Source organism: Botrytis deweyae (genome assembly GCF_014898535.1).
Source record: "Botrytis deweyae strain B1 chromosome Unknown BDEW_006, whole genome shotgun sequence".
Taxonomy (NCBI): Eukaryota; Fungi; Ascomycota; class Leotiomycetes; order Helotiales; family Sclerotiniaceae; genus Botrytis; species Botrytis deweyae.
In genome coordinates, this window is record NW_024066213.1 from 1,011,332 (window position 1) to 1,038,903 (window position 27,572).

General features: G+C 43.2%; 9 protein-coding genes across 9 annotated transcripts; 6 read left to right on the forward strand and 3 right to left on the reverse strand.

Moving 5' to 3' along the window:
* Window positions 1-2,809: 2,809 nt before the first annotated feature.
* Window positions 2,810-3,079, reverse strand: EAE98_003514 (uncharacterized protein; the record flags this gene model as incomplete). The annotated part of the gene is made up of 2 exons (XM_038951134.1): window positions 2,810-2,916; window positions 2,959-3,079. The coding sequence occupies 2 exons, from the start codon at window positions 3,077-3,079 to the stop codon at window positions 2,810-2,812; spliced, it is 228 nt and encodes a 75-aa protein (XP_038812598.1).
* Window positions 3,080-4,457: 1,378 nt separating this feature from the next.
* Window positions 4,458-4,746, forward strand: EAE98_003515 (uncharacterized protein; the record flags this gene model as incomplete). The annotated part of the gene is made up of 2 exons (XM_038951135.1): window positions 4,458-4,615; window positions 4,662-4,746. The coding sequence occupies 2 exons, from the start codon at window positions 4,458-4,460 to the stop codon at window positions 4,744-4,746; spliced, it is 243 nt and encodes an 80-aa protein (XP_038812599.1).
* A 1,446-nt stretch (window positions 4,747-6,192) lies between these two features.
* On the forward strand, window positions 6,193-8,598 carry EAE98_003516 (uncharacterized protein; the record flags this gene model as incomplete). The annotated part of the gene is made up of 5 exons (XM_038951136.1): window positions 6,193-6,330; window positions 6,387-6,450; window positions 6,508-6,629; window positions 6,688-8,429; window positions 8,481-8,598. 5 exons carry the CDS (start codon window positions 6,193-6,195, stop codon window positions 8,596-8,598), a joined length of 2,184 nt encoding a protein of 727 aa, XP_038812600.1.
* A 1,543-nt stretch (window positions 8,599-10,141) lies between these two features.
* Window positions 10,142-11,965, forward strand: EAE98_003517 (uncharacterized protein; the record flags this gene model as incomplete). The annotated part of the gene is made up of 4 exons (XM_038951137.1): window positions 10,142-10,375; window positions 10,438-10,593; window positions 10,648-10,993; window positions 11,055-11,965. 4 exons carry the CDS (start codon window positions 10,142-10,144, stop codon window positions 11,963-11,965), a joined length of 1,647 nt encoding a protein of 548 aa, XP_038812601.1.
* A 1,077-nt stretch (window positions 11,966-13,042) lies between these two features.
* Window positions 13,043-16,201, reverse strand: EAE98_003518 (uncharacterized protein; the record flags this gene model as incomplete). The annotated part of the gene is made up of 1 exon (XM_038951138.1): window positions 13,043-16,201. One exon carries the CDS (start codon window positions 16,199-16,201, stop codon window positions 13,043-13,045), a length of 3,159 nt encoding a protein of 1,052 aa, XP_038812602.1.
* Window positions 16,202-16,724: 523 nt separating this feature from the next.
* On the forward strand, window positions 16,725-17,927 carry EAE98_003519 (uncharacterized protein; the record flags this gene model as incomplete). Its single annotated transcript, XM_038951139.1, has 3 exons — window positions 16,725-16,764; window positions 16,814-17,620; window positions 17,671-17,927. 3 exons carry the CDS (start codon window positions 16,725-16,727, stop codon window positions 17,808-17,810), a joined length of 987 nt encoding a protein of 328 aa, XP_038812603.1. The 3' UTR covers window positions 17,811-17,927.
* Window positions 17,928-19,721, reverse strand: EAE98_003520 (uncharacterized protein). Its single transcript, XM_038951140.1, has 3 exons — window positions 19,272-19,721; window positions 19,077-19,224; window positions 17,928-19,013 (listed from the first exon to the last, which is right to left on the reverse strand). The coding sequence occupies exons 1-3, from the start codon at window positions 19,512-19,514 to the stop codon at window positions 18,016-18,018; spliced, it is 1,389 nt and encodes a 462-aa protein (XP_038812604.1). The 5' UTR covers window positions 19,515-19,721; the 3' UTR covers window positions 17,928-18,015.
* A 404-nt stretch (window positions 19,722-20,125) lies between these two features.
* On the forward strand, window positions 20,126-24,548 carry EAE98_003521 (uncharacterized protein; the record flags this gene model as incomplete). The annotated part of the gene is made up of 2 exons (XM_038951141.1): window positions 20,126-23,214; window positions 23,262-24,548. 2 exons carry the CDS (start codon window positions 20,126-20,128, stop codon window positions 24,295-24,297), a joined length of 4,125 nt encoding a protein of 1,374 aa, XP_038812605.1. The 3' UTR covers window positions 24,298-24,548.
* Window positions 24,549-25,612: 1,064 nt separating this feature from the next.
* On the forward strand, window positions 25,613-27,017 carry EAE98_003522 (uncharacterized protein; the record flags this gene model as incomplete). Its single annotated transcript, XM_038951142.1, has 3 exons — window positions 25,613-25,833; window positions 25,907-26,204; window positions 26,283-27,017. 3 exons carry the CDS (start codon window positions 25,613-25,615, stop codon window positions 27,015-27,017), a joined length of 1,254 nt encoding a protein of 417 aa, XP_038812606.1.
* Window positions 27,018-27,572: the final 555 nt, after the last annotated feature.

Here is a 27,572-nt window from a genome sequence, read left to right on the forward strand (position 1 = left end):
CTAACCAAGTTACCAAATCTGGAGCTTCAGCAACTGCAAATTGCCAAAATCTGTAGCTCGAACAGGCCTGAGCGAGTAACAAACAAGATCATACATTCAGCTTGCTACTGCCATACTTGATTGGATCAATTTACCGTACGATTGCAAGCTTGGATAAGCCATGCGGGCAGTGCGGGCAGAAAATTGAATAGGAACCCCTCTTTCATGATGCTACAAAGAGTATCAAACGCCGAGTCCAAAACTAAAGAAATGTTGTTCAGAGCTACCCGGGTGTTACTGTCCCAAGCTTGGTTAGGATTCAGACGAAACTATTTTTGATGCTGTGCGTTCCCGACACAGCTTTGACAATTAGAACATGAGGTAGATAGAAGCGAGTAGGTTCGGTCTATTGGAAATGATGAAGCGATTGACACTAGACTGGGATGTCAGTTTGTAATTAGGCGAAAAGACTATGCCCCTGCGAGTAAATTTTTGAGCTAGACGCACTGTGGAGTCTGGACTTGGTGTCTTTTTGGAAGATCTACAATGATCTCCACCGTTGTATAACATATTTGAAAGCTCCCATTGCACGCTTTTTGTCTACGAGGACCACATATGAGGACTCGAATTTGTTAGTGCTAAAATTTCTCAAACAAGCATTTCATTATCATGATTACATGGTGACCATGTATGTTGAAATAACTTTCTTATGACGCTCGTACATAAAATTACTCAATTAGCTCGAACCATATTTTGCGAGTACCTGCCTTAGTAGCTCACCCAAAAGATCATTACAGGGACTTGGCTTCGGATGGCTGCAGTAGTGCCTCTGAATTGGATTTGGTATAGGCGTCGAGGAAATTGCATAGCGGCTCAAAAGTTAAATGGAAAAGTTCTCCTACGATTGACACTGTACGATGATGAATGGTTAGATGCTGTAAACTGTATGGTACTTACTTCAACTGGATACCAAAGCTGCGAGATTTCACAGATGGCGAGTGGTATCTATCTTTTTAGCCCCCTTGACTGACATACCAAGGACCACTAGCATTGATGCGGTGCTACATCAACGCTATATCAGATTTTACCAAATACCGGGGAAAAGTCAACTAACCTTAGATCAATCACAAGGTAATGACACCCAAGGCATGGCATTTTCAAGATTTCGAGATTCTCGAGTATGTTGCATCTAGATTCAAGACTAGATAGTGAAAATTCGCCCACCAAATCTTAATTATCGAGGGTTGTCCTAATATGTGTCAGCCTCTCTTATCTTATGTCCAAGGTGGGGGTCTCCTCTCCGTTTGATATATCGATTTTTCAGCAGCTCTCAATCGCTCGAAGTAATTCTTTATCAATTCCCAAAGGGCGGAATTGGATTTCGCATATGATTTATGCCAGATGCTAAACCGAATCCAGGCCCTTATCTCAGGGTTTAGTAGAGAAGAACCCGTCACTCAGCACGCTAGAAGATCTCACAAAAACTTGATATCTGTAAAGTAGATTGGAAAATCAGCTAGTCTCGCTAGTCTGGAGATCAGACTTATTTTCCTAGTGTAAAGTTAAAAGTTTCCACTTTTACCTACAGGACATTTTGGGACAGCTTTCCCGATATCAAGATCAGGAATTACCATACTGGGTAGATGGGTAAAGTATATTTGAAGATAGAACCACTACTTGCAAATGATCTTCAATTGTATTTGTGTTTCTGTAAGTTGGTTATCGTAAACCCGTTGTCAAGTGATAGGCAAGCCGATAAGAAGTCGAAAGTCCAGGTGTTCATTCAGAGTACTCTTCCGTATAAAGTCGGCACATATCGTAGAGAGGAGAGGTATTGTTCAATTGAAATCTTGGCTTGGCTGGCTGGAACGACAAAAGAATATCAGCCATAGTGATTTACATCGCACATCATAACGAATTCTGATTGGTATCATCAATTGTACTCAACAAATCGTGATTGTATAACTCCGAGTACGAAGGAATGAGGAGACGAGACCCTTGAAGTCAAAAAAGTTAAAAATTCCAGCTGGATGTGTTTTGGAAGGTCTGTCTATTATTTGCATGGTATATACTACTCCATCATGAAACGAACACGACATATTTCACCACGGTGCCTCAGGGTGCATGGACAATTTAATTTCGGAGATTTGTAGCTGGTTGGGCCCAAGCTCTTTTCGGGTAGATAATATTTGGGAACTCCATCCGAGGCCTCTGTTGAAATAAAGGAGAAATAAAATAGATTTTTGAGGAGGGCAGGAGGAGGCTGAAAGATCCTGTTACAATCGTTACAATTGTTTCTTTCTCGAAGACTTGTCTCGGCGCCCAAATGTCGAAGACCAAGGATGCATGGAATCGGGAGAAAATCTAGAAGCTTGAGGTGACATGACCCTTATTAATTCAAAGGAGAATGGAGTGAGTTCTAACTGTACCGCACTGCTCAGACTCTCTTTTATCGTATTGATGCACGCCCCTCACTACCTAGTCTTTATTTTCTCGTGTCTCGGTAAGCATCCGTGGAGATCAGCTCTGTCGGCTAATGTCAATGTTAAGAAGTGTTCCACAGTGTTGGATCGTTTCTTCACCTATGGAGTATGGTCAAGAACAACTCGCAAAATTAGTGTTGGATAAACATCCAGATGAGGTAATGTGGATATCAGGCAACGCCTTGAAAGCGGCCCTTCTTCTCCTTTTCGCTGTTTTTTCCAGAGTTCAAAGAGCCCATTGTCTCCAAAACGCTCGATAAATCCTGCCGTCTCCGTCCGCCACCAAGCAATTGATTTATTTTGGCTCTATGTTCACACAGTATCGGTGAGTTATCATCTAATGTCAATCAATAAAATGTATCTGCGAGAAAAATCTGCATGGCATAATCTCCGTAAGCTTGATTCAAGAAAACCACAAATTCTGGCGTGTCGAGACCAGGTGTTGTTTTAGTGTCTAGAGTCGTTTAGTACACATGCCATCTAATCTTTGTCTTACGAAACATCCCTTGTAATTGTGCATAGCTCGGGACCGATTCTTTGATGCTGTAAATTTGAAGCTCTATTTTGGGACCATAGGAATATGTTTCAACCTTTCGCTGAACTGCGTGAATCGACATATTCAAGGAGTTAAGATAATTATACCTTGACGCATGAAGAGCCTGATTTTCAAAGGATGTTTGTAGACGGTGTCTAAAGAGGCAAACTGCGGCGAAAATATGCCCCCTAACGATTAGTATTTGGGTGGTTTCTGCATATAAGGTCGATTCTTATTATCCTTGAGGAGAGCGTGGTGGAATATTCTCAAAGGGTCCGCTAAAGCTGATTGTCTCAACAACAATCAAGTCCTCACAACTGTTAATATGCAACTCCGCCGGCTCTTCTTGATCTTAAGATAGCTTTTTCCAAAGGGCTGGAAATTAGTCAGATCGTTCGACACCGTGAACAATGGCTTGGAGAGCAAGGTAGACCAACAAATTTTTTGGCTCTGATGCACATATTGACAAGTTCCTCCAAGCTCCAGGACCATATGATCGTGCGTCTGCTTTTGCCTATAAGGCTGACCTATTAAATCTAGCTTGTCTGTCGCTAATCTGAAAGCCCGAAGGTTCAGAAATTGTAGGCAATTTGACAGTCTCGGATCCATGCCACACTAGCGCTGGATCACTATGGGATATTCATAAGGTTGTTGCTTCATTTTCTTACTTGAAGCCATTGTTTGTCCCAGAGCCAAATTAGACCATACATAATGCTTCTGCCTACATCTTCCATGCCAACAGTCTGCAGTCTGCATCGCTTGTAGTTGACCAAGACTATTCTGTCAGGTGGAAGCTGTCACTTGCGCTCTCGCAAGGAAAAATAGTGAAATTGACAAATGAAGTTCCGAGACCTAAAATTTGGAAACGTCCTTTGGAGGATGAAGATAGTGATTCCGCAGGGCTCAATGATCGATCCCGGATAACTCATATCTGTAAGACATCCAGAAGCCAGTGCATCTATATTGAGGTTATACCCGTCAGTTATTTCTTTCTCCACGGGTAAAGGATTTCGATTGAAAGCATGATAGTATGACACCTGGGCATCAATTTGTGAGTCATCGTATGGATAGCAACAGGTTGGAGGCGATATTTGATTTCCTAGCAACCTTGGCAAGACCTTAGATATAGTGTGGTTAAAAGTTAAGATGAATCTGTGTGCTTGAGGTAATAATTGTTGAGACATTTCAGTTGCCTGGGTTAATCTGGCAAGGCTCTTCTTTGTGTCTGATGTATAGCAAAGATGTTGATTCTCGGAAAGTGCGATAACTCAAATTCCTTAGATCTCGGGTTTACCGTGGTCATCAGAGACCAAAGCCGGCTTGAGCACCATCTTTTGGCTTACACGTCGGCAGTCAAATTATAAGCCGTGAAGAAGTAGCGTGACTGAGATGGTTATATCAGGAACCCCCCCCCCTTGCCCCCCGGTTGTCGATTTAAACACATGATTGTAATTGTAACCATGATAATTCGAGCCACATATCCTAACAAGCTGAAATTGCGTCTTGTAATTTCCGGTGGTGTACTTGTACCACTTTGTTCACATGGCGATGACAACATGGAGTGCAACATCGGCTCGGTGACAAGGTTTCTACCTCAATATGACACCCGAGTTATTCGGTATGTATTGTAACTCGATGTGCCATCCCATCTTGATCCCATGTAGAGTGCGAGGTGAGGCTAAGTGGAAGATCGCAGACCTAATAATGCTCTTGAATTTCGAACAGGACCAGTATGTCAATAGTTCGTAGCACCAAGAAACTCATCTTTCTTTGAATATTAATGACGCTTGGAGCAAGGAATCTAGGTCACCTTCGAGAGGCAGTGAGTATATCAATCTGCAAGTTGTGCAGTGCAGTCAATATATGTGGAATGGGACGAATATGGTTCAAAACTTCTCACCACGAAGAATTAGCGACATATCCAATATTTGAGGAGTAGTGATGTTGAATGTACTCATTGACTTTGTTCATCCTCTGCTTTGTTGAGGTTGAGACGTTGTGTTGCATTGGAATACCTGGGTACACGACAAGAATAGCGGAAGCCGAACCGGACGCCGCTATCACGACGTAGCCCCCACGAAGAATGAACCCTTAACCCTTAGAATCTAGGGCTATCCAATGGGATAATAGCTGGTCGACGATGATGGTGGATGGGTGACCGCCACAGGATCCACTATTTTCATTAACAGTATGGGATGGTTGGCTCAATCGATAGGAGTACCGTCACTAATGCATCTGAGATGATAAATATCATGTTGTGTTCATACTGCATCTGTCTGGGCGGCTTGGAGGCGGTGAAGAACAAACAATTGAAAGAGGATGACATCAAAGACAAATCAAAAAAAGATCCAAAAAGATCAGAAGAACATTGGAAGTTGGTGTAAATGAATCAAATTTCAACATGACTCAACACATTTTGAGGATCTTCAAATTAAAAGATCGAAGCATCAAAACCCTCTCATAGGTTGAGCAAGAATTGACGATTGAAGAAGATTGGTTGGGGTGAAGAGAAAGTGCAGGCAAGATTGAAGGATTGCAGGATGTTTAGATGTTTGGTAGACATTGGACATTGGACATTGGACAGAAGATATTGAATGTTGTGGTTATCTTTCATTGGGATCGTGCGGCGGCACCGATAACGCTCCCTGGGTACTAGGTATCTACTAGGAATCTACTAATAACTACCTAGCTATCATATCATACCCACGATACTTGTACAGTAGTCAGCTACTTACAGCCAGCAAGTCAGCCAGCCAGCAAGTCAGCTATCATCATCATCATCATCATCAAACATTTCTGCTGACGTTTTGAAAACGTTTCCGATCTTTCCACCAGCAGAACATCCAAACACACCACGGATCTCATATTCATACCCTTATCCTCTTTTTTTGTGGAGATTCTAACGGTATACGAGTAATACTATTCAATTTCTATCTCCTTAAAACCTACTAGATTCATATTCCGCATTCAATTCTACAATTCTTCAATTCTTCTTCATCTCATCCATCTACGATCACGGTCGACGAGTCGTATATCTTTTCCAGAAACTACAAACATCATCCCCCCCACCTCTCACCCCACTGTCTGTACCCAGAATTTATAACTTGTTAAGACGTCACCGTTTCGAAAATTGTCCAGAGATATTACAGAATTGCAAAGTTACAAACGCCCACCAAAGAACTTTCCGACTATAGAATGACCTCGCCATTGCGAAAGCACCGTACTTCTAGTGTTTCCAGTGAAATCGATCCATTCGCTGCGGCACATGTTTACTACAGCAATGATACAAACCAGAAATCGTTTCGACAATTCCGAACCCGTACATACTCTTCAGTAAGCACAGCACTTCTCTCCTTAACCTTTCAAACACTCATCTAACCTCCTCGCAGAACCAGAGCACCTTCTCTACACCCATCTCAGGATTAGAAAAGCCCAAGAGGAGAGGCAGCCATGGTCAGTTGCCCATATTCTGATTCACAAAGTCTCATTGACTAATATACATATGTGCAGATGATATTGGAGATCATGGACGCAAATTCTTGATACAAGTTGACTCGACACTGGAAGCCCTTCGACAACAGGAAGACACAGATGATAATCACCAAATTACAATTGAAGATGTAGGGCCAAAGGTATGATGTTGCAGGCATTCTATTCACTCAGATTCTTAATTAACGAATTTTGGGGCAGACACTTCCTCTTGGAACCGCTACGTCGAACGGATTTAAAAGATATGATATTCGTGGGACTTACATGCTATCAAACCTTTTACAGGAATTGACTTTGGCGAAAGAAAATGGCAGAGAGCAAATTATCTTGGACGAATCTCGCCTCAATGAGAATCCTGTCAACCGCCTCTCAAGATTGATACAAGGCTCATTCTGGGATGGCCTGACTCGTAGAATCGATGGCTCGGTGATTGAAATTGCTGGGCGTGATCCCAAGGATTGGACCGATGATCCTCGTCCGCGTATCTACATACCACGGGGTGCACCTGAGCAGCATGCATACTATACCAAAGTGGCAACTGATAGACCCGAAGTGCGTCTAGATGTTTGTTGGCTACCTGAGAAAATTACACCAGAAGTTGTTCGTGACATGAACTCTAAGCCTGGTCTTTTAGCTGTTGCCATGGAGGAAGTTATTGATCCGTCAACAGGCGAGAAAACTCTCAAGGGCTTACCATTCGTAGTACCAGGTGGTAGATTCAACGAACTTTATGGATGGGATAGTTATATGGAATCACTCGGTTTAATTGTCAACGACAAGGTACACTTAGCCAAGTCGATGGTACAAAACTTTTGCTTTTGCATTGAACACTACGGAAAGATCCTGAATGCCACTAGGTCATACTATTTATGTCGTTCTCAACCACCTTTCTTGACAGATATGGCCCTTCGAGTTTTTGACAAGATCAAGCATGAGCCAGGATCATTGGACTTTCTAAAGACGTCTATTCTTGCCGCCATCAAGGAATATCACAGCGTGTGGACGGCAGAACCAAGATATGACCCTGTCACAGGTCTATCGAGATATCGCCCTGAAGGTCTTGGTGTACCTCCAGAGACTGAAGCATCGCATTTCGAACATTTGTTGGCACCTTATGCTAAGAAGTACAACATGACCTTCAAAGAATTTGTTGATGCTTACAATAATGGAAAAGTTGTGGAAAAAGAATTGGACGATTACTTCCTACATGATCGAGCAGTTCGTGAGTCAGGTCATGACACATCCTACCGTTTAGAAAGGGTTTGTGCAGATCTTGCAACAATCGATCTTAATTCTCTTCTTTATAAATATGAAAAGGATATCGCATATACCATTCGAACATTTTTCAAAGATAAGCTTGAGGTTCCAGCCGAGTTTTGCGTGGGCGATATGACGCCTGGTCAGCTGCAAACTTCTTCAATGTGGGATCGAAGAGCCAGAGGTCGCAAGTTAGCCATTGATAAATACCTCTGGAATAAAGAGAAGGGCATGTACTTTGATTATAACACCCTGAAGCAAGAGCAGTGCACATATGAAAGTGCTACTACCTTCTGGGCGATGTGGGCAGGTGTTGCTTCGCCACAGCAAGCTGCCAGTCTCGTCACTAACGCACTTCCTAAGTTTGAAGCTGCTGGAGGTTTACTGTCTGGAACTGAAGAGTCTCGTGGTGCCGTTGGATTAGACCGACCAAATCGTCAATGGGATTACCCATATGGTTGGGCTCCACAGCAAATGCTAGCTTGGACAGGACTACTACGATACAATTATCAGGAAGAAGCCGAAAGACTTGCTTATAAATGGTTGTTCATGATCACAACAGCGTTTGTTGATTTCAATGGTGTGGTGGTTGAAAAATACGATGTGACCAGAGTGATTGATCCTCATAAGGTTGATGCAGAATATGGCAACCAAGGGTCGGATTTCAAGGGAGTTGCTAAAGAAGGGTGAGTGATACCAATGTGTTTGATCAACGGCAAAGTTCTAATGATTTCTAGTTTTGGATGGGTTAATGCCAGTTATGTTTACGGACTTCAAATCATCAATGCACATATGCGACGAACCCTAGGAACACTTACTCCTTGGGAGCAGTACACTAAGGCCATGAACCTTTGAGTATTCGAAGACAGGCTGTTTAATGCGTTAACGACATTTGCGTTTTTGCTCTATACCCTTTGAGTCCCTCGATAGCATTTAGAAATATTCTCGAGTTCTCGAATTGATGATTGAAAAGAATGGGATGGTGAGGATATGCAGTGAGCATTTGCATTGGGGCGATCGAGACTTTAAAGAAGACATGTATATGTTAGAAGCAAAATAGCAGACCTGTGCTACCTCGTAAGAAATTAATATACCGGCAAAATTGCTGATAGCATTATATATCCATTGATCGTTCATTGATGACCTGATTTCTCTCGGCTTTTCAACGCATCACTTCCTAATATTGACACAATACTCGTAAGGTTACATGGACGAAGGATATATGACTGAAAACATAAATACCTCACCGAATGCCTAGCCTTTAATTCCTAAACCGCATCCTATAGTCGGATTAGAAAAAGCATGATCGGAAATAATCATTTTCTCGGAACACTACCAAGGCGATAACCGGATCATCCTTTACAAATGAAGGGGTAACTAAGCCGAGGCATCTATTGGACCTATAAAGAATTGATCCCCTCCTCCGCATTGGACGACCTACCCCTCGGCAGAACTATTAACCCTTGTGAGATCTGGGGTTATCGTATCTATTTTGGAATGTTTGAGGGTCTTCACATGTTTACGATAACGTCGAGTTTCGCGTGTGTGGAAACACATGTTAAGTGATAGCTGAGATGTAACTCTCCAAGAGCATGTCTTACATGATTCTTACGCCTGGGCACTGGGCAGTCTGACCGTATGAGGGATGTTTTGATGGTGAGATTGGAGATTGGAGATTGGAGATTTGGATGAATGAAAATTAATGGTAAATGGTAAAGTAGATGGGTGATGCTATAGTAGGTAAAGAAGCACACGACTCAGAATTGACATCCAAAGACCAGCAAGTATATTCACAATTGTCCATCTCAAATCTCAACTACCATCCATCCATCCATGATTCCGCATTCGTCATAACAAAAAGGCAACCGCAAGATGTTACACTAAAACGCATCAGATCTAGAAAGCCAAGCTCACTAAAATGGTATCTCTGTTTCCCCCAGTTTTCGGGAATGTATCCAATCACGGCATTCCTGAAGCTCTCCCTTTGATCCGAACAGCCAACCATATGCTTTGTATGTTGATGGCAAAGGATTCCTTGATGGTCCGAGGATACAAACGATTGTGAATGAGTCTTGTCATGAGCTTGCGATGTGGGAAGTTAGTTCGGACCTTGGGCCGGGTAGGTTCCTAGGAGGAGGGGAATATATAGCTATATACCTTGGAACTGTCTGCTTCTGTGTTTTCCTTCGATACTGTGTTTGACATTGTTTACTTTATAAATCTTGGAATTTGAAAGATTGATTACTAGTCCAATACTCTACATTCCTAAAGATACATAGGATTCTTTACTTCTTACATTCTAACTGAACATCAAGTCTTCGGAGCTTGAAAGAAGTTACTCACGAACGAGACTTATTTCCTGTTTTATACACCTTATATCCATATATACACATACAACATGGCTTCTACCAATAGAATGGCCGGTACTTCTGTAGATCCAGAACAAGAAGAGAGAATCTTCTTAGAAGAAGTTGCTGCTGTCAAGCAATGGTGGGCAGATGAGAGATGGAGATATACCAAGAGAGCTTTTACTGCTGAGCAGATTGTGGCAAAGAGGGGAAATTTAAAGATTGAATACCCAAGTAATGCACAATCGAAAAAGCTTTGGAAGATCTTGGAGGGAAGATTCAAGGTATGCATTCCTGATGTATCTCGATGACGATGGCAGATAGATACTAATATCACGAAAAACAGAACAAAGATGCTTCTTATACATATGGTTGCTTGGAACCTACCATGTTGACTCAAATGGCAAAGTTTCTGGATACAGTCTATGTTTCTGGATGGCAATCATCATCCACTGCATCTGCTTCCGATGAACCTGGTCCAGATCTCGCAGATTATCCATATGTAAGTCCACCCACCTCCTTCCTGTCTCGCCTTCAATTCACTAACATATTCTAGACTACAGTACCCAACAAAGTATCACATCTCTTCATGGCCCAACTCTTCCATGACCGTAAACAACGTGAAGAACGAGTAATGACTGCCTCGAAAGCCGATCGAGCCAAGCTCCAAAACGTCGATTATCTTCGTCCCATCATCGCAGATGCTGATACTGGTCATGGTGGCCTCACTGCCGTTATGAAATTAACAAAATTGTTCATAGAGAAGGGAGCTGCGGGTATTCACATTGAGGATCAAGCTCCTGGTACCAAGAAATGTGGACATATGGCTGGAAAGGTCCTCGTTCCTATCAGTGAACATATCAATCGTTTGGTTGCTATTCGTGCTCAGGCTGATATTATGGGTATGTCAAAATCTATACTTTTTCTGAGAAGATGAAGAATACAAACTAACATACCACGCAGGCTCTGATCTCCTCGCTATTGCCCGTACAGACGCCGAAGCTGCTACTTTAATTACCACAACCATCGATCCCCGAGATCACGCTTACATTCTCGGCTCCACAAACCCCAATCTCCAACCCCTTAACGATCTAATGATAGCTGGTGAGCGTGCCGGAAAAACTGGTGCAGAACTCCAAGCCATCGAAGATACATGGACTGCTCAAGCCGATCTCAAACTCTTCAATGACGCCGTCATCGCCACCATAAAAGCCAACCCCAACACCAAATCCGACGAACTCGTTTCCCACTTCCTCACCGAAGTCAAGGGCAAAAGCAACTCTGAAGCTAGAGCCCTTGCCAAAACCATCACCGGCGTCGACATCCACTGGGATTGGGACGCTCCTCGTACACGAGAAGGCTACTATCGACTCCAAGGCGGATGCGGGTGTGCCATAAATCGCGCTATCGCGTATGCCCCCTACGCCGACGCCATCTGGATGGAATCCAAACTCCCAGACTACAAACAAGCCGAGGAATTCGCGTCGGGCGTGCACGCCGTGTATCCCGACCAGAAACTCGCATACAATCTCTCTCCGTCCTTTAATTGGAAATCGGCCATGCCCAGAGCAGAACAGGAAACATACATTCAGCGACTTTCCAAACTAGGATATTGTTGGCAATTCATCACACTAGCCGGTTTACACACCACGGCGTTGATTAGTCATCGCTTTGCTGAGGCGTATAGCAAACAGGGCATGCGCGCCTATGGGGAGTTGGTGCAAGAACCGGAAATGGATCTGGGTGTGGATGTGGTGAAGCATCAGAAATGGTCCGGGGCGAATTATGCAGATGAGTTGTTGAAGATGGTGACTGGCGGAGTGAGTAGTACGAGTGCGATGGGGAAGGGAGTTACGGAGGATCAGTTTCATTAGGGGATGAGGAGAGGAGAGGTGTGGACTGAAGTGGAGAAAAGAGGAGTGAAGCGAAGTGGAGTAGGCTTTCTCTTTTTTTTATGGAATAGGATAGGATAGGATTGAATAGTCATTTATATAGGTTTCATAGGATAGGATAGGATACGATGGATCATTCGTTGTAGGAAAATAATACAGATTTGATAACCTACCTAGGTATATTTGATACATTTGATACATTTGATAAATTTGATCCCCCCCTTTTTTTCAAATATTTCTCACCGTGAAAGTAAGATTACAATAACAGAATATACTATACTATACTTATATATCTATTAATCTACAAGTATTCATATATATAGATAGCCCTTACTAACAACATCTCAAAACTCAATCCATTCTCATCTCCTCTCCTTATATCTCATACTCATCGATATATACTAGAATAATTTACAATTTAGTAATCTCCTTATCTCTCTTTCTCTACCGGTATATCTTCTATGATAATTAGAGTTGTAATTTTGATATAATATAATAGTCATATGATAACATCCTAACATATACTCGTAAAGTAAAAAAAACAAAAGATATAAGGGCATTATAGAATTAATCTAATAGAGTATTTCGATATATTATCGAACTTTTCGAAATAGATATATAATATTAAAGTTATAAAGTCAGTAGGTATTTATTTATTATAATATTATATTAATATAATATTCTCTTCCTTTGATTAGTCGAGATAATTATTATAACTTTTTGCTTCTTTTTTTGAGGGGGAGGGAATAACTATTTATATCTTATATGAGAAGGAAAGTCATTGTGACATGATACTATGAAGATATACGTTAATAGGACGGTTATATCACAACGCTACTTCCATATATATACGTACCTAAGCTCATTGAATCTCATTACGATTTTCTACTTCGTACACATGGCAATCAACTATCATTCACAACGGGACGACAGACAAATTTAGCAAAGAAAAGATATTAACATCTGATTCACTATGTGCTCTCTACCTAACCCTAGCTACCCTATTCTTATTACGTAGCAACACTGCAATCAATTAATTATCATCCCATCCCATCCCATTCATTCCTTTCCACCACTCAAAAACATCTTCTTGAAATCCGCATTACTTTTTGGTTTTGCATTAGTATCCGAACCTGTATCTGGTGCCGGCACTGGCGCTGGCTTTTTCCCGCCCGAGAATCCCAATCCTCTTTTTTGTCCCAATCCACCCCTTCCCCCACCTGGTCTTCTGATCGGTACACTGGGTTGCATGAAATTACTCGTGCTTGTCCCTGCTCCTGTCCCTGTACTCGCACCCGCTTTCTCCTTTTCCTTCTTACCATTTTGTCCAACCACAATGCGATCACTTTTAACCTCACTCGACTGTGCGAAAAGATCTTTCATTCCTCCTGTTCTCAATCTGCGACCTGGTGCTATCTCGTGATTTTCAAGACCGAGAGATGCTTTACCTGCGGAATTAACATCCTCGAACTCGACGATTGCACCTTGATGGTCTGGACGAAGTACAACTTTGATGATATTTCCAAATGGCTCTGCAATTGCACGGATTCTTGCATCATTCACCGTATCAGGAACATTGAGCAAGGTAATCGTTCGATTGCCACCTTCTGATGGTTGATGTAAAGCATGTTGATTCTTGTGAGAATTGTCAATAGTAGAAGCAGGAGACATCATAGTATCTCCATCAGCGTCTGGAGCTGGAGATGCTGAAGCCCCCTTTTCTCTACTAGTTGCGATAGGTTTGTAGTTTCTTGCTTGCGTCAATTCGACATGAAGAATGGAGGATTTCAACTTGGTTTTATCTAATTCAAGTGCGGCAGTAGCTTCGTCCTTTTTCTCAAAAACGATGAATCCTGCACCCTTGCTCTCCCCCTTGAATGTTCTCAAGATTCTGACAGATTCAACCTTGCCATACTTTCCAAACACCTCCTTCAAATCATCCTCTTTCAAGCTCGAATCGAGACTAGTTATGTGTAGCTCTCGACCTTCTGCGGTGGCACCCTCTCGTTGCTTTTTTGCAGCCGGGTCGGAATATTTTGCTACGAGTTTGAATTTGTTTTCTAACAACTTTCCATCGAGCTGAGTGGCTGCCGAAGCAGCTTCAGCTTTACGAAAGGTAATGTAGCAAAATCGACGATGTGTGTTGAATTTGAGACTTGGCCATCGGATACTGAATATTTCACCACAATCCTTGAAAAGAGTATGCATATAATTTTCATCAGCAGTAGGTGGATAATTAGTGACATAAAGAGTCAAACCAGTACCAGACTCTACTTTGATTTGATTCTCACCAAAGAATTTTCCATCACGGAGGAAAGCCGATTGGACGTCGTCATTAGAACGGAATTCGATCAAACAGGTAGAGGAAAGCTTGTCCGCTTCGGTCTTGAGCGTCAAGCTATTGATGTGACCATATTCTTTGAAGTACTGTCTCACTTTGGTTTGGGTAACCTCGTGAGGTAGATTGGTGACTATTACGGTAGTATTCTCGCGATCCCTTGTCAAATGCTGTTGTCGTAAAGCCTCTGCATCAGCTGTCGATTGCTCATTTCTTATCTTCTTGTGGGTATTACCATCAGTGGTATCTTCTGAGGTTGGCTCACGCTTCCTCTTTGAATTTCCAGGAGAATCTTCATCCGTCGCTTCTGGGCTAACGATTTGTTGCTGTTGCTGAGCATATAATTCTGCTTGCTCAATGGCTAACTTTTCCCTGCGCTTGGTGACTAGTTGAAATTGCCTGCGGACTAGATCTTTTGCTCCTAATAAAGTATGTGCATCTTCGTAATTATTGCAATGTGAAATGTAAAGTTCCATGATCGCTTCCGGCCAGTCTAGATCTTTCGTACGTAAAGCTCGAGACAAGACCATAGAGGGTAAGTTGGATGATTTATTAAGATATCGGACTGTCATTTCCCATGAGTAATACTGTTGCCAAAAAACATAACTTTTCTGATGAGTATTCACGAGTCTTTTCCAAAACTCACGAGCTTCCTCAATTGATCCTTTCTGAGTGAGGTACTGAATCATTATCCTTTCGATTTTGAACGAAGGATCCGTGTATTCTCTTTTGTGGAGCCTTCGACCCCAGTCTTGAACGGCCTCGAGTGAACCAGGCAGACCGGCGTCTGCCACATCAAAAGCTTCGTCTTCTAAAGGTTTATCGATTGTATTACGCCTGAGATAGCCACACCAAGCCGTGTAGACCTCAATCACTTCGTCCATTGTCCCGTCACGATCCAATACGCCAGTACTCGTCGCAGCATGCTTTATATCTTCAATCGAAGAAAAATCCAAATTTTGCGTTTCAGCAAGAAGGATGTAGCGCGCCCATAAGCTTCCCGACCAAGGGCAATGTGCGGTAGCTCGCTGAACAATGTAAAGGGGACTGCCTAACTGCGCATCTGGATTTACAACGTAGCTCTGTTGAACGAAAGCAATGTAGTCTTCCCAAGTTCCGGGATCCCGGCCCAAAATTGTGGAAGCTAATGCGCGCTCGTAGAGGGCAATTGCAAGAATTTGCGGGCTCTGTGGTAAACCTTTTTTGGGCTTTGTCACTGTTTGAAAAGTCTCCCATTCCAGATATTCCTTCATTACAGATGCTATGTGTTCTTTATCACCAGCCGTAACAGCTTGCTGAAGCTTGAGCTCGTGCTGTTCACGTTGCTCATACAAATATCTTGCAGTGCTACCCATCTGTGTAACTTGCACCATCGTCGATTCATAAGAGGGCTCGTCATATTTCGTGAGAAACGTCGAGAACATTTGAGAAGTCTCGTCCCATTTAGCATGTGGTATTTGTAGGCGATCGAAGAATATTTTGCGGACGCGCTCTACTTGTTCACGAGTAGGAGACTTCGCAAGCAATTCCAGTTCAATAGTTATCCACCTATTCCATAGCTCATGGCTGTCGTTCAAACGAAATTGCGTAGCTGCGGTGCCTTCCTGCCAAAGATCCTGCGCTGTTTGTAACGAGAATAGTTCCTGTCCGACGAGTCGCTCATCTTCTGGCCATCCTGCATCTGGATCCCGACAATCTGTGTATAATGACAAGACCCAGTCGCATCTTGCTAACCAAAGCAGGTTGCTCCAAGGTTCTGCGCTTATTGCGCGATCGTATAATTCGACAACTTTGATGCGCTGCTCCAGATCTCTCGCGTTTCTGCTAGCCTCGTCTACGAGTGCTAACCACTCCTCTTCACCAACAGGTGATTGTTCCATTGTAAACAAAGTTTTCTCCAACTACTTCACTTTGGAAATCTCGTATCAATATCGGGAGGAAGCCCAAGAAGCATTTCGAGAATCTTCTTGAGATTTTGTTGTTGGAAGGTGATCAATAAATAGGTGTTGTGTATTGACAACAAAAGTAGGCATTGATGCTGTGAAGTACGATCCATCTCGAACATTTCAATCCCACCGGACCTTTGCCGCCGCTTAATAATTTCGGAATACGACAGCGGGACATGAGATCGCCATTTACATTCAACGTTCCGAATAAATAATAGAAAATTCATGTAGTTAAATTGATCAAACCTCCAATCATTTGGAAGGTCTACCTGTAAATTAATTGAAACTTGGAAAGTTTCTGACTGAGATAGCTCTTATAAGCATGAACCAAAAAAATCTTGAATCCTGATTGTAGCGTGATTCTTAAAGCAGCCACATAAATTTGGCAAACTAAGAACTTCAATTATTTTGATATGACGCCCAAGCCATTGACAAGCAACACCACCCAGTCCGCACTATGAGTTTGAATCTTCCTTCGCGGCGCCTGCTAAGGTCTGGTAAGTATAGGGCTATGTCTATATATGATCAATGCTGATCAGCTCACAGCTGCACCTCTTACAACATCTCATCCACCCATCGCCTTCCTTATCCCATTATACACCAATCAACGAAGATCACTATGGGACAATTTCTCAAAGCGTCTCGACAGTGCAAGGAGGATGTTCTCGCCGGATAAAGCCCCTAAGAATCCTTTGACAGAAGAATATCTCAAGAAAAAATCTGATGCGCAACGACAACAGGCCGAGCGGGGAGATCTCGCAAAATCGTCCATCTTTGAAGATGAAGATTCAAGAGGTAAAGGAGATGAGGAAAACAAAGTCATACCCAGAAACCCTGAAATAATGGCCAGAGCGCTCGATCCAAACCCCGATGCTACACTTCGATGGAAAAGGAAGATGGTCATCCAGGATGTTAAAAAACGAGGACGTTTGACGAAGGATCAAACATTGAAGAGAACGGAAAGGGTGTTGTTGTCCAAGAGTCATGATTTCAAGACTTCAGTGAAGAAATTGGTTCCTTTGGCCAAGCAAATTGCGGGCAAGACAGTGGAAGATGCAATCATTCAGATGAGATTCTCGAAGAAGAAGGTTGCCAAGGATGTCAAAGAACATCTGGAGCATGCGAGGAACGAGGCCATCTTGAAGAGGGGCATGGGATTAGGAAAGGTTGAAAGAAAATCTACTGAAAATTTCAAGACGCGATACATCGTCACAAAGGATGGAAAGAGGGTCAAAGTGGAGGATCCAACTACATTATATGTTGATGAAGCTTGGTGTGGAAAAGGAGATTGGACTAGAAGTTATGATTTCAGAGCGAGAGGAAATGTTAACATTATGAAGAACAGGACAACGAGTAAGTTGAGCATCATTTGTAGAAGTATTGTCAGGGCTAACATATTTTAGGTATTTCGCTCGTGTTGAAGGAAGAGAAAACTCGTATTAGACTGCATGAAGAACGAGAGGAGAAGCTGAAGAACAAAAAGGTCTGGGTTCAATTACCAAATAGACCTGTGACTGCCCAAAGACAGTACTATTCATGGTAATTTTGATGTATAAATCACACCGAGCTGTATTATATAAGATTATCAAAGATCTCTTGAAAATGCCATTGAAGTACTGAATAAAGATTAATAGTGATCGGAAAATTTAGCGGTAGCGCCGTCAGATTATAAATACAGTTTTACAACAACGCATTTTCGTTCATTCATATGCTCGTGAATATCACTGAATTTGAGCCTCGTCTCATGCTTAAGCATTGGAGAGCAACTGTTCTTCTTCACCTCCGGGACTATTCGCAGCACTCCTAATCTTTCTCTCGCCGTATCTCGTTCTCCACCCTTCCCAAGCATTCCATAACCTAGAAGATTGGTTGAAACCATGACACAGCATACCAGCTAAAAACCCAACCCCGTCATTCTTGAACGCGAGCAGAAACCCAATGGTCATGAACATTACTGTCCACCTTTCCTTCCTTTCCTCGTCTGAAAGTTGTCTATGGCGTTTTATCGTTTGTGGTTGAGCAGAATCTGATCCAATACTCGATTCCGATATATCCCACAGGTCTCGAGCTCCGTAATTAAGACTTTCTCCTACCTTTGCCAATTCTAGACCAGCTGCTACGACCATTATTCCAAGCAAACTCTTTGGATATTGTCTTAGTAGGCCCACAAGCGTCTCACCGAAGAACAATCCCAAGATCATCTTAAAGGCACCAAGGATGATTATACTTGCACCACTTCTGGCTCCGAATCTATACTGAGCAGCGAGTCCTCCTGAACCATGGCAAACAGGCATAGCACCAAACCAGCCACCAATTAGATTCATTAGTGCGACACTGACACCAATCGAAGTAACGCCTGGGGCTGGAATGTTTGGCAAGAGATCAGATGCCAAAAAATTGACAGCAATAATGGAGTTCAAGGTTGTGAGGGGAATTTGTCCTAGACCAGCGTCGAGCGCCCCGACTTTGAACGAAGTTGCGGACGGAACATATATTTGAGGGTGCCATAATCTAAATGAAGGTAGGTAACTAAAGCCCGTGATATACAATGATAACACAAGTCCAAGAACGAAAATACCTAGAGCATATGGCAGTTTTGGAAGCCTCTGCGTAATTAGCAAAGCGATGAAGGCGAAAAGTGCCCATATCAAGTTGTCGGCAGCATTTGGAGTCGTCCAACCCAAAGGTTGAAGAAGACTTGAGCCAGCGGATAAGATCAGAGACAAGCCGGCTCCCACTTGAATACCTGAAAACATACTTAATACAGAAACTTTATTGAATTAGACATTGCTTCGGCAAAAAGACTTACCTTTGACGACGGGTGTAGGTATCATACGTGTGAACCATCGAAGAAGTCCTGTAGCGCTTAAGATTAACACCACGCCGGCTACAGTATAACCAGCAGAAGCCGTTTCTTCAATCGAAAAGTTCCTTGAGATGGCTACAGCAGCAATAGCCTAGAGAATGGTTAGCTAGGAATATGGCTAGTTACAAGAGAAATTACCTTCATAGGCTGTACTGGTAGAGGTATACCAAAAGCAACACCTGTCAATATATTCCACATGCCTGAGAAAAATAGAGTTGTTGAGAGAGATATTGAATTATTAATTGCCAAAGCAATCATCAGTGGTAATAGAGTTCCTAGATCACCAAAGGCACCTGAAATCTCCGCTAAAGGAGAATCTCTTAGCGCGGCCACATTGTTCTGAGATCTAGCTTTCAACCGCTGGAGATATGTAGTTGTCATATTTTGTTGTAGGTCAATATCAAATCAGATATACGGGATGCAGACTTGCAGTGAGGGGGAATTTGATGGCTTCGTGATGCCTTTTTGTTGATTCTCTTTCAGTACCTATTTCATCTAGAAATACAACTACCCCGTATATATGGCAGGTGTTAAACAAATCTTTGTCAAACAAGAAAAATGGGAAAACCAAATCAATATATAACTGGAGACAGTTCACGATATCCTCGATATCTCGGGCTTACGAATTTCTACATGGTCATGAGGAACTAATCTGATCGGAATTTTAGAAGTGACAAGTCGGATCCATCCATATCATACGTGGGGCAGGTGCGGTTATCAAGGTGGCTAGAGGGTGGGTCGTGATTTTTCAGCCACACTTCCACGCGCACTTAAACTTTATGCTTGCTAGTCGCGTACACGTCTTTTTGGAACGCGTTTCTAATATCGTAGCACAAAACTCAACTCTTAAACACTTCTTCTCCTTGCACTTACATTTAACTATTATACAACTACAAACAATGATTCGATGATTCTTATTTTATGATTACGCTCAACCTTACATACGATTGTGTTAATTTTTCGCAGTCATAAATATATTATAATTAATTACAATGGCTTCATCACGAGAATCTTCGCCTGGAGCGTCTACTTCTCCAATGGAGTTGACACCCAAATCAAAAATCAGAGCTGTTTTGGCGGCTGCAGGAATTAGTGACTCTGATGAGGAGAGTGTCTCTGGAAATGCAAGGAAAAGAATCGCCTCACGAAAGCCAAAGTCGGATATATTCAATACAAACTCTCAGTCAACGGCACTGGGCAGAACGAAAGGTTCAATCGATGTCGGGAGCCAGTCCTCTTCAGACGAAGAAGAAATAGCAAGGCCAAGGGGTCGAATGGCTGCGCGTATGCAAGCTGCATTGAACGGATCAGACGACGATCAGCTCGTGGCGAATAATCCGAGGGAAAGAGTCAGGAGGCTCATGAAGAACAAACCAAGGGCGGAGTCACCGAAAATCGTAGATGATGAAAGTCATGCCGATGAAAGTGACATACCAGTGGTTTTGCGGAGACGTAAGACAGGAAGTTCACCTCGCCAGACCCCCGTCAAGTCAACCCCTCGACAAGAATCCGCTTCTCCTGGACTTTTCGTTACACCCAGTGCTGGCAGATCGGCCACGCCGCAGGCCGATAATTTCGGTCCAGATGACCTTCAACTGGACTCGATATCAAAATCAAACAAGACTTTCCAGGATCTGGTTGCCAGGAAACGCCAAGAACGTCATGCAAGAGAGGCGGAGGATAGAAAGAAGAAGGCTGCGAAAGCTGAAGAAAGGAGACGACAGGCCGCATTGATTGAAGACGACAATCAGATTGACAGCGAGGATGAAGGAGGACAGCGACTTACACAGCAAAATCGTCCTACCCGAAAGGCGAGCAAGAGAGCTATCGAGGAGATGCACAGAGAGACTCAGCGATTGTCGAGGAATATGCAATTGGCTCACAAAGCTACAAACAAGAAGAAGATCACGAAACAGAGCTTGTTTGCCAGGTTTGGTTACAGACAAACTGAGGAGACTAATACTGTTTCTTCTGACCCCGCAAGACCCGCAAGTTCAAGTCCTCCGCCCGCACCACAATCAGACATTGAGATGCAAGAAACACCGCCCACATCTCCACCAGATGATATGGACACTAATGATAAACAAGAGCTCGCCGTGCCTTCTCTGATAGCAAGCACAGCCATGGATGTGGTAGACGAAGAGGACTTGCCTACTCTTGAGGAAGCTCTGAGATCGTCACCACCTTCCAGGAGAGACAAGGGCAAAGGAAAGGCTGTCGATACAGATCTGACCGAAAGTTTATCCGAGAAGAAGCCTGTCTTCAAGCAGCGACCAATTCAGATACGGCCAGCGAAAGTCAGCACTGGTGACTTGGAGCTTGATTCGGATAGTGATCTCGAGATTGTGAACCCAAAGAAATCTGCTCGCAATGCAAAATTAGATGCGATATTCAAGCGAATTCCGGAGAAACAAGCCAAGGAACCTCATTCGATGATGGCTTTGCGAATGCTTGCACACCTCGGATCGCCTGGAAAGCAAAATTCCGGAAGAAATCAAAAGCCATCGATTACAGCCCAAGATCTACAAATAAGTCTTCAATTGAAGGCAAGGCAACAAGCACACCGAGAAAGAGAGGAGCGACTCCAGGCCCTTAGAGATCGAGGAATCATTGTACAGACTGCCGAGGAGCGAGAAAAGGAAATGGCAGAGGTTGATGACTTACTCGCTAAGGCTCGCCGTGAAGGAGAAGAGATACAGGCAAGGGAAAAGGCAGCTGCTAAGAGAGAGCGAAAAGCCAATGGTGAAGTAGACCCATTGGATGACAGCAGCGACGATGAGGATTGGCAAGAGACGAAAGAAATACCAGAAGAGGAAGAGGTTTCCGGCTCAGAAGACAACGAGCATGAGGACTCCGAGAATGAAGAAAGTGGTGAAGACGAGGATGAGGAAATTGAGGAAGAAGAGGCAACTGACAACCCCGTACCAAATCCCTTATTCGACAATGAGGCAGAGGAAGATGGAGAATCTGAAATTGATCTTTCTATTCCAGAAGATCCACTTAACCTCATGGATGCTGAGGACGAAGAAGACACTTTACCTGTCCATCGGCGGTCCAGAAAATCGAGAGTCACGAACATTATCTCCGATGACGAGGAAGAAGAGGATCTTCTCACAAAGACACCCAAAGCTCCCAGAACTCTATCTTTGTCGCAGCCGCGAACAGACTCACCGGTAATTCCAACTTCAGTTCTTCGTTCAGCAACCAAAACATTCATACCTGGTTTACCCATAACGGGCCCCGCTGGACTCGGTCTCACACAGATATTCCAGGGTACAATGGACGATAGTCAAGATATATTTGAATCATCAAATCCAGAGTCACAAGCCTCAAACGTAAAGGAACACTCCATAGATTTCCTTCGCCGAAGAGCTATGCCTGAGCTGCCCGATTTTATTCCCACCATGATTGACGAAGAAACACAAGACATGGTAATGGATAGTCAAACACAAATACCAGAATCACAACCAGCAGACAATGAAACCCAGGGAATCCAGGTTTCATTCTCACAATCGCAAATCCATGATTTCGAAAGTTTGGTCGAGAACCCGTTATCGACTCAAGCCTCCGAATTTCCCAATACACAGGACGAAGGATTCTCGATGATCACACCCATTAAATCTCGATTTATGGATCCACCTTCGACCGCAGGCTCATTTAAGATGGGATCACAATCTACTCAAATGATTGGTGATGATATTCAAGAAACGCCTATTGTGAAGAGGAAAGGAAAGCTTCGCAGAAGGGCCCGAGCCATCTCTGTGTCCGATAAGGATGAATTATTGGATGCTACCCGAGAGGATAACAAACAAAATGATGACTTTGAAATTACCCCTGACGCTTTTGATGTCATGCGTAAAGCCGCCAAAAGAAAGCCGAAGGTTGTTGAAGAATTTGATAAGAAAAAGAGTAATGCTAAGAACATGGTCAATGAACAAGCCGAGGAATCAGAAGACGAGTATGCTGGTTTGGGTGGTGTCAGTGACGATGAAAGTGGAGGGGAAGAGGATGCATTTGTCAAAGAAATGATAGATGATGAAAAGAAAGACATCGACGAGAGCGAACTTGCCAAATTCTATGCGTAAGCTGTTTAGATTCCAACACATGTATTATTGCTAACCATTTTAGTGACCGCGAGAGAGCAAGTGACGAGAAGCAAATAGAGAAGCTTTACAACGATATCTCCAAGGGCATGCTTCGGCGCAAACGAGGTGCCGATTATGATCTTTCGGACTCAGATGATGGTGGAGAGGCACGCCAACGTCGAAAGCGCGCAGCAGAAGCCAAGATGCGTAAAGCTTTACTTGCAGACGAAAAGATTGGAAAGATTGCACAGAATCCCAAAAAAGAGGCTTTTCTTCGTGCAATCGAGGATCGAGGAAGTGAAGATGAGATGGGATTCCTAGATGACTTCCAAGAAAAAGACGATACTTCTGACTCACAATCTCAAACCCAAAACGACGAATCTCAGCAATCTGCACCAAACCAGACTGGAGAAGTCATGGGCCCTCCGTCAAAACGTAAGCATTCCGATAGCACTGGTTATGTTCGACCACCACCACACTTGAGACGTACAGGGAAGAAGCCCTCGAATCTATCAGAGGTTCGAGAATCACTGTCAAGTCTTATTGAAGATCCTCATGCTATGGTTACTTCAAAAATTCTCGAGTCTGATTCAGAAGATGATCTGGAAATTGAAGGAGGTCCAGAACAAGGGACTCAAAAGAATCGTGATCCTTTCGCCATACGCAGAACTGGAACTTCCATCATCGACAGAATACAACTGAAGCGTGAATCTTCGAGCAATGTTGCTGCCAACAATGAACGTTTAGCATTCGCAGCACCTTCATCGCAACCAGGTCACAGGGTAGTACCTCTATTGAGAAAAGCCACGACAAATAGCAGTATTTTATCTGGGACATCAAGCACTGGTGTAAGTATTGGTATGTCAGCAACAGAGCGGACGGCTGGTGGGAAGGACGAAGGATCAGGTATCAGGAGAGGAGGAGGCAAGCATAGTGGAGTGAACTCTTTTGTTAGGGAAAGTGAACGGAAAGCTGTGATGGAGAAGAAGGAGAAGAGAAGAGAACAAAAGAAATTTAAGGGAGTGGAAAGTAGGCGCAAGGCCGTTGGTGGTTTGTTTGGAAAAGGTACATTCGAATAAGGGTATTCTGCATTGGGTCAGACTGGATTGTCTATGTCTGGATTAGCATTAGGTGTTTCTGGTGTAAACAAATCGGCAGGAGCCATAGGAATTTTGAGATTCGATGTTGAATTATTCATGATGTTAATGCTAAGATTTCATATCCTGATCTGTTCTGCCATGTGATATTGTAGATTACTGCACCCCCACGAATTTTTTTTGTTGGAGGAACGAGCAAGCTTCAAACTGTAGTTTGCAATACTCCGGATACTTACATCAAAGTTCATAATGAGCCATCACACAGCATGACAGTCGTTTGAGGGCGGTTTTGCAATCAAGAATAATGCGCAAATCGAACCAGAATAATGGACATAATTTCATGTCATATATCAGCCCATATATACCAGTTATTCGCGTCAACCTTCGACAATATAACTCAATCATCTCCTTTGCATCACAGCCCATTGTATCCTTCCAAGATCATCCCAACAAACAATTGCAAGCCCGAGCACGCGATCAAATGCCACAATAACTAAGTGATACAATTTCATACAAATCATTCTTCATCCGGTTCACCGTCCATATCTCATCCCAAATAATAATAATAGAATTAGCATAAAGTTACCACATAGAAATTCCCAAGACGTACACACTTCCCCTGCATACGAAGTACATACCATAATGAATTGGATTTTCCTTCCAATCTTATCTTCTCAAACCCACAATAAGTGACCGGATAATAATGTGTAACATGGACGCGTCTGGATTTTCTTGCGCATCCGATTGCTGGAATGAGAAACCAAGTTGCGGCCGGCTGAAGTGGGCTGAGAGTAAGGAACGTACGTGGGACTCGGTGGAAGAGCCGGAGTGGAGGAAAAGAATAGTCTATCACGAAATAGAATCCACTTGTTTTTATCAGATCTTTTTTGATCTGATAAAGAAAGGGGTGGAGACCCATTGACTAAGACGCTAGAGACCGAGAAACGGACGAGGGACGAGGGAAATACCTGTTATATTGTCGGTCGGAACTTCTTATACGTTGTCACTTAATGAACTTCCTTTTTGTCGTTTGTTTACTCGAGTCTTAGGTTATGTTTCACTTTGAGTCAATAAAAGGAGAAGAACAATTCAATTGTTGAAAAATCAAATCTTCTTACAAGTTTCTGGTGTGTAGTCTAAATAAGAAACAATCACACGTCAACATCTGATTGTTGTTCATTCATATCCACTTCCTTATCCTTATCGCCATCACTATCGTCATCATTCATACCATTCCTATCGTCTACCACAACATCTATAGTCTCCTCTTCCTACACAACACTCTTCAAATTCCAAAATGGTAGTATTTATCGATTTCGAAGATGATTCGGAACCTCCAGAGCAAGTGGGCAATGAATTGAGCCATTTGCAGAATGGAATAAATGGATTTCAAAAGCCTGTTTGGGGCGGATTCGGGGAGGCGAATAAGGGAGCAAACGCACTTGGATTGACGTTGGATCAAGACGACAGGGTGAATCCAAATAAAAATGTCATCACAGAGGCATTGGGCTGTTATCCGTTAGTTCTTATTCGTCATTGATTATATTCACTTGTGAATCATACAATCAGGAAGAGGCTAATATTCTCGCAGTATCATATCTGCCATAGCATCTAATATCGACCTCAATACTCTCGATGCACTCTCTCATACATGCCGTCAAGTTCGAGTCAATCTCCTCCAATTTCGCTCCAAGCTTCTCACATCAACCCTTCACTGCGAAAATGAGGATGTAGAGCTCGATCCCGAACATACATTTCGTTATCGAGCGCGGGCCGCAGATTACTATTTTGTTGAAAGCGGACGCGATGCACATGGTAGTGGAAAAGTGGGTGATTGTGCTAGAGATCTGGTGGGAGAGTGTCGCAAGTGCGGAAGGGTGGTTTGTAGGGTATGTGTTATTAAAGGATATTGGGATCTGTATAGGCGCTGTGTCCACATATTATAGAGGCTAATTCTGTGCAAACAGAACTGCACTATTAAACCACCTGGCCCCGTTCTCTTACGTCATCGTCATCGACGCATGTGTAAGACATGCTCGAAGGCTCCTCTTTCTTCTTTGGTCGCTGGCTCTTCATCATCATGTTGCCCCTCTTCTTCCTCAGATACACATGATCATACCCTTTCATTATCCCCTGAAATAATCAAAGATTCTCTCTGCAGTTGTCCAACAGCTGTCTGGCTCTGTCAGCCCTGCGGGCGATCCCTCCGCTCCACCGATCAAGAATACGAAGGCATCTGGAAATGGCGTACACGCTACCTTCCATCTTTAGGTGGTCTCGGCGTTGGCATCGGTGAAGGAAATCGTGGTGTTCCTTGCGGCCGTGGTAGTGCCTGTCTAGCTGCCATAGAAGTAGAACAAGAAACCGACTGTGACGCCGAAGACGCGCGTGAATTCGAAGAATCTAGTCGAGCCGGGTCTCCAGCATCTAGTCCTGGAGGAAGTATATTTGGAGGCACGAGTCCTAATAGCAGCGAGAGGAATTTAAGTCTAGGGCCTGGATATGCAAGACATGAGATTGAGGGGATTGGAGGGGTCATGAAGAAGAAGAGGGTTAAGATGGTGAAGGTAGGGGCTTGTGTGCCAGAATTTGGTGATGAGAAAAGTGAGGGGAGATATTTGGTTAGGGAGATGGAGGGGAGGGCAAGGAGTTGGTGTGGATGGTGTCATAGGGTTGTTAAGGGGAGTGATGATGTCGTCTAACGAGCTAAGCTAGCGAAGTGGTGGATCGAGTGGAAGGGGCAGATTGTAGGAATGAAAGGCTGCAATGAGTATCGAAAAACAAACAAAAATTAAGGATACTGATATTTCTGGTAGCGATGTAGATAGATGCATGAAAGCATAGCACACAACGTGCACGAAAAGTGGGAGTTAGGATACCTAAGTATATACACACGGGCGATGATGATATGCAAGCATTAAGGGACGAGGCGTTTACCTGTGAAATTAATGACATTTTGGTTGTTCATCTTTCCATCACAGACCCATGATCTTATTTCTCAATTAATATGTTAAATTGGTGAAGCTAATTACTCACTTAAACCATATGCAGAATATCAATACGCATTCGAGGCTAAATGAATATCGTGTAAAAGAGAGATGTGATTCACATTTTTAGATCATCGAACTCACACGATAGATATTCTCTACTTGGTTCTGCAATTTTACAAAATCCTTATAATCAAAAACTTTTCTACTGGGGCTTAGAGGCAAATGGGATAATGATGTGATGATATGATCCCTAGTCAAAAGAAAACG

Excerpts from the sequence above, each read along its gene's own strand:
- EAE98_003520 (XM_038951140.1), bottom strand. The coding sequence starts at position 19,514 with ATGACAACTACATATCTCCAGCGGTTGAAAGCTAGATCTCAGAACAAT. Across the intron at positions 19,225-19,271 it reads TACCAGTACAGCCTATGAAG|GCTATTGCTGCTGTAGCCAT; the intron begins GTAATTTCTCTT and ends ACCATTCTCTAG. Across the intron at positions 19,014-19,076 it reads ACCTACACCCGTCGTCAAAG|GTATTCAAGTGGGAGCCGGC; the intron begins GTAAGTCTTTTT and ends GTATGTTTTCAG.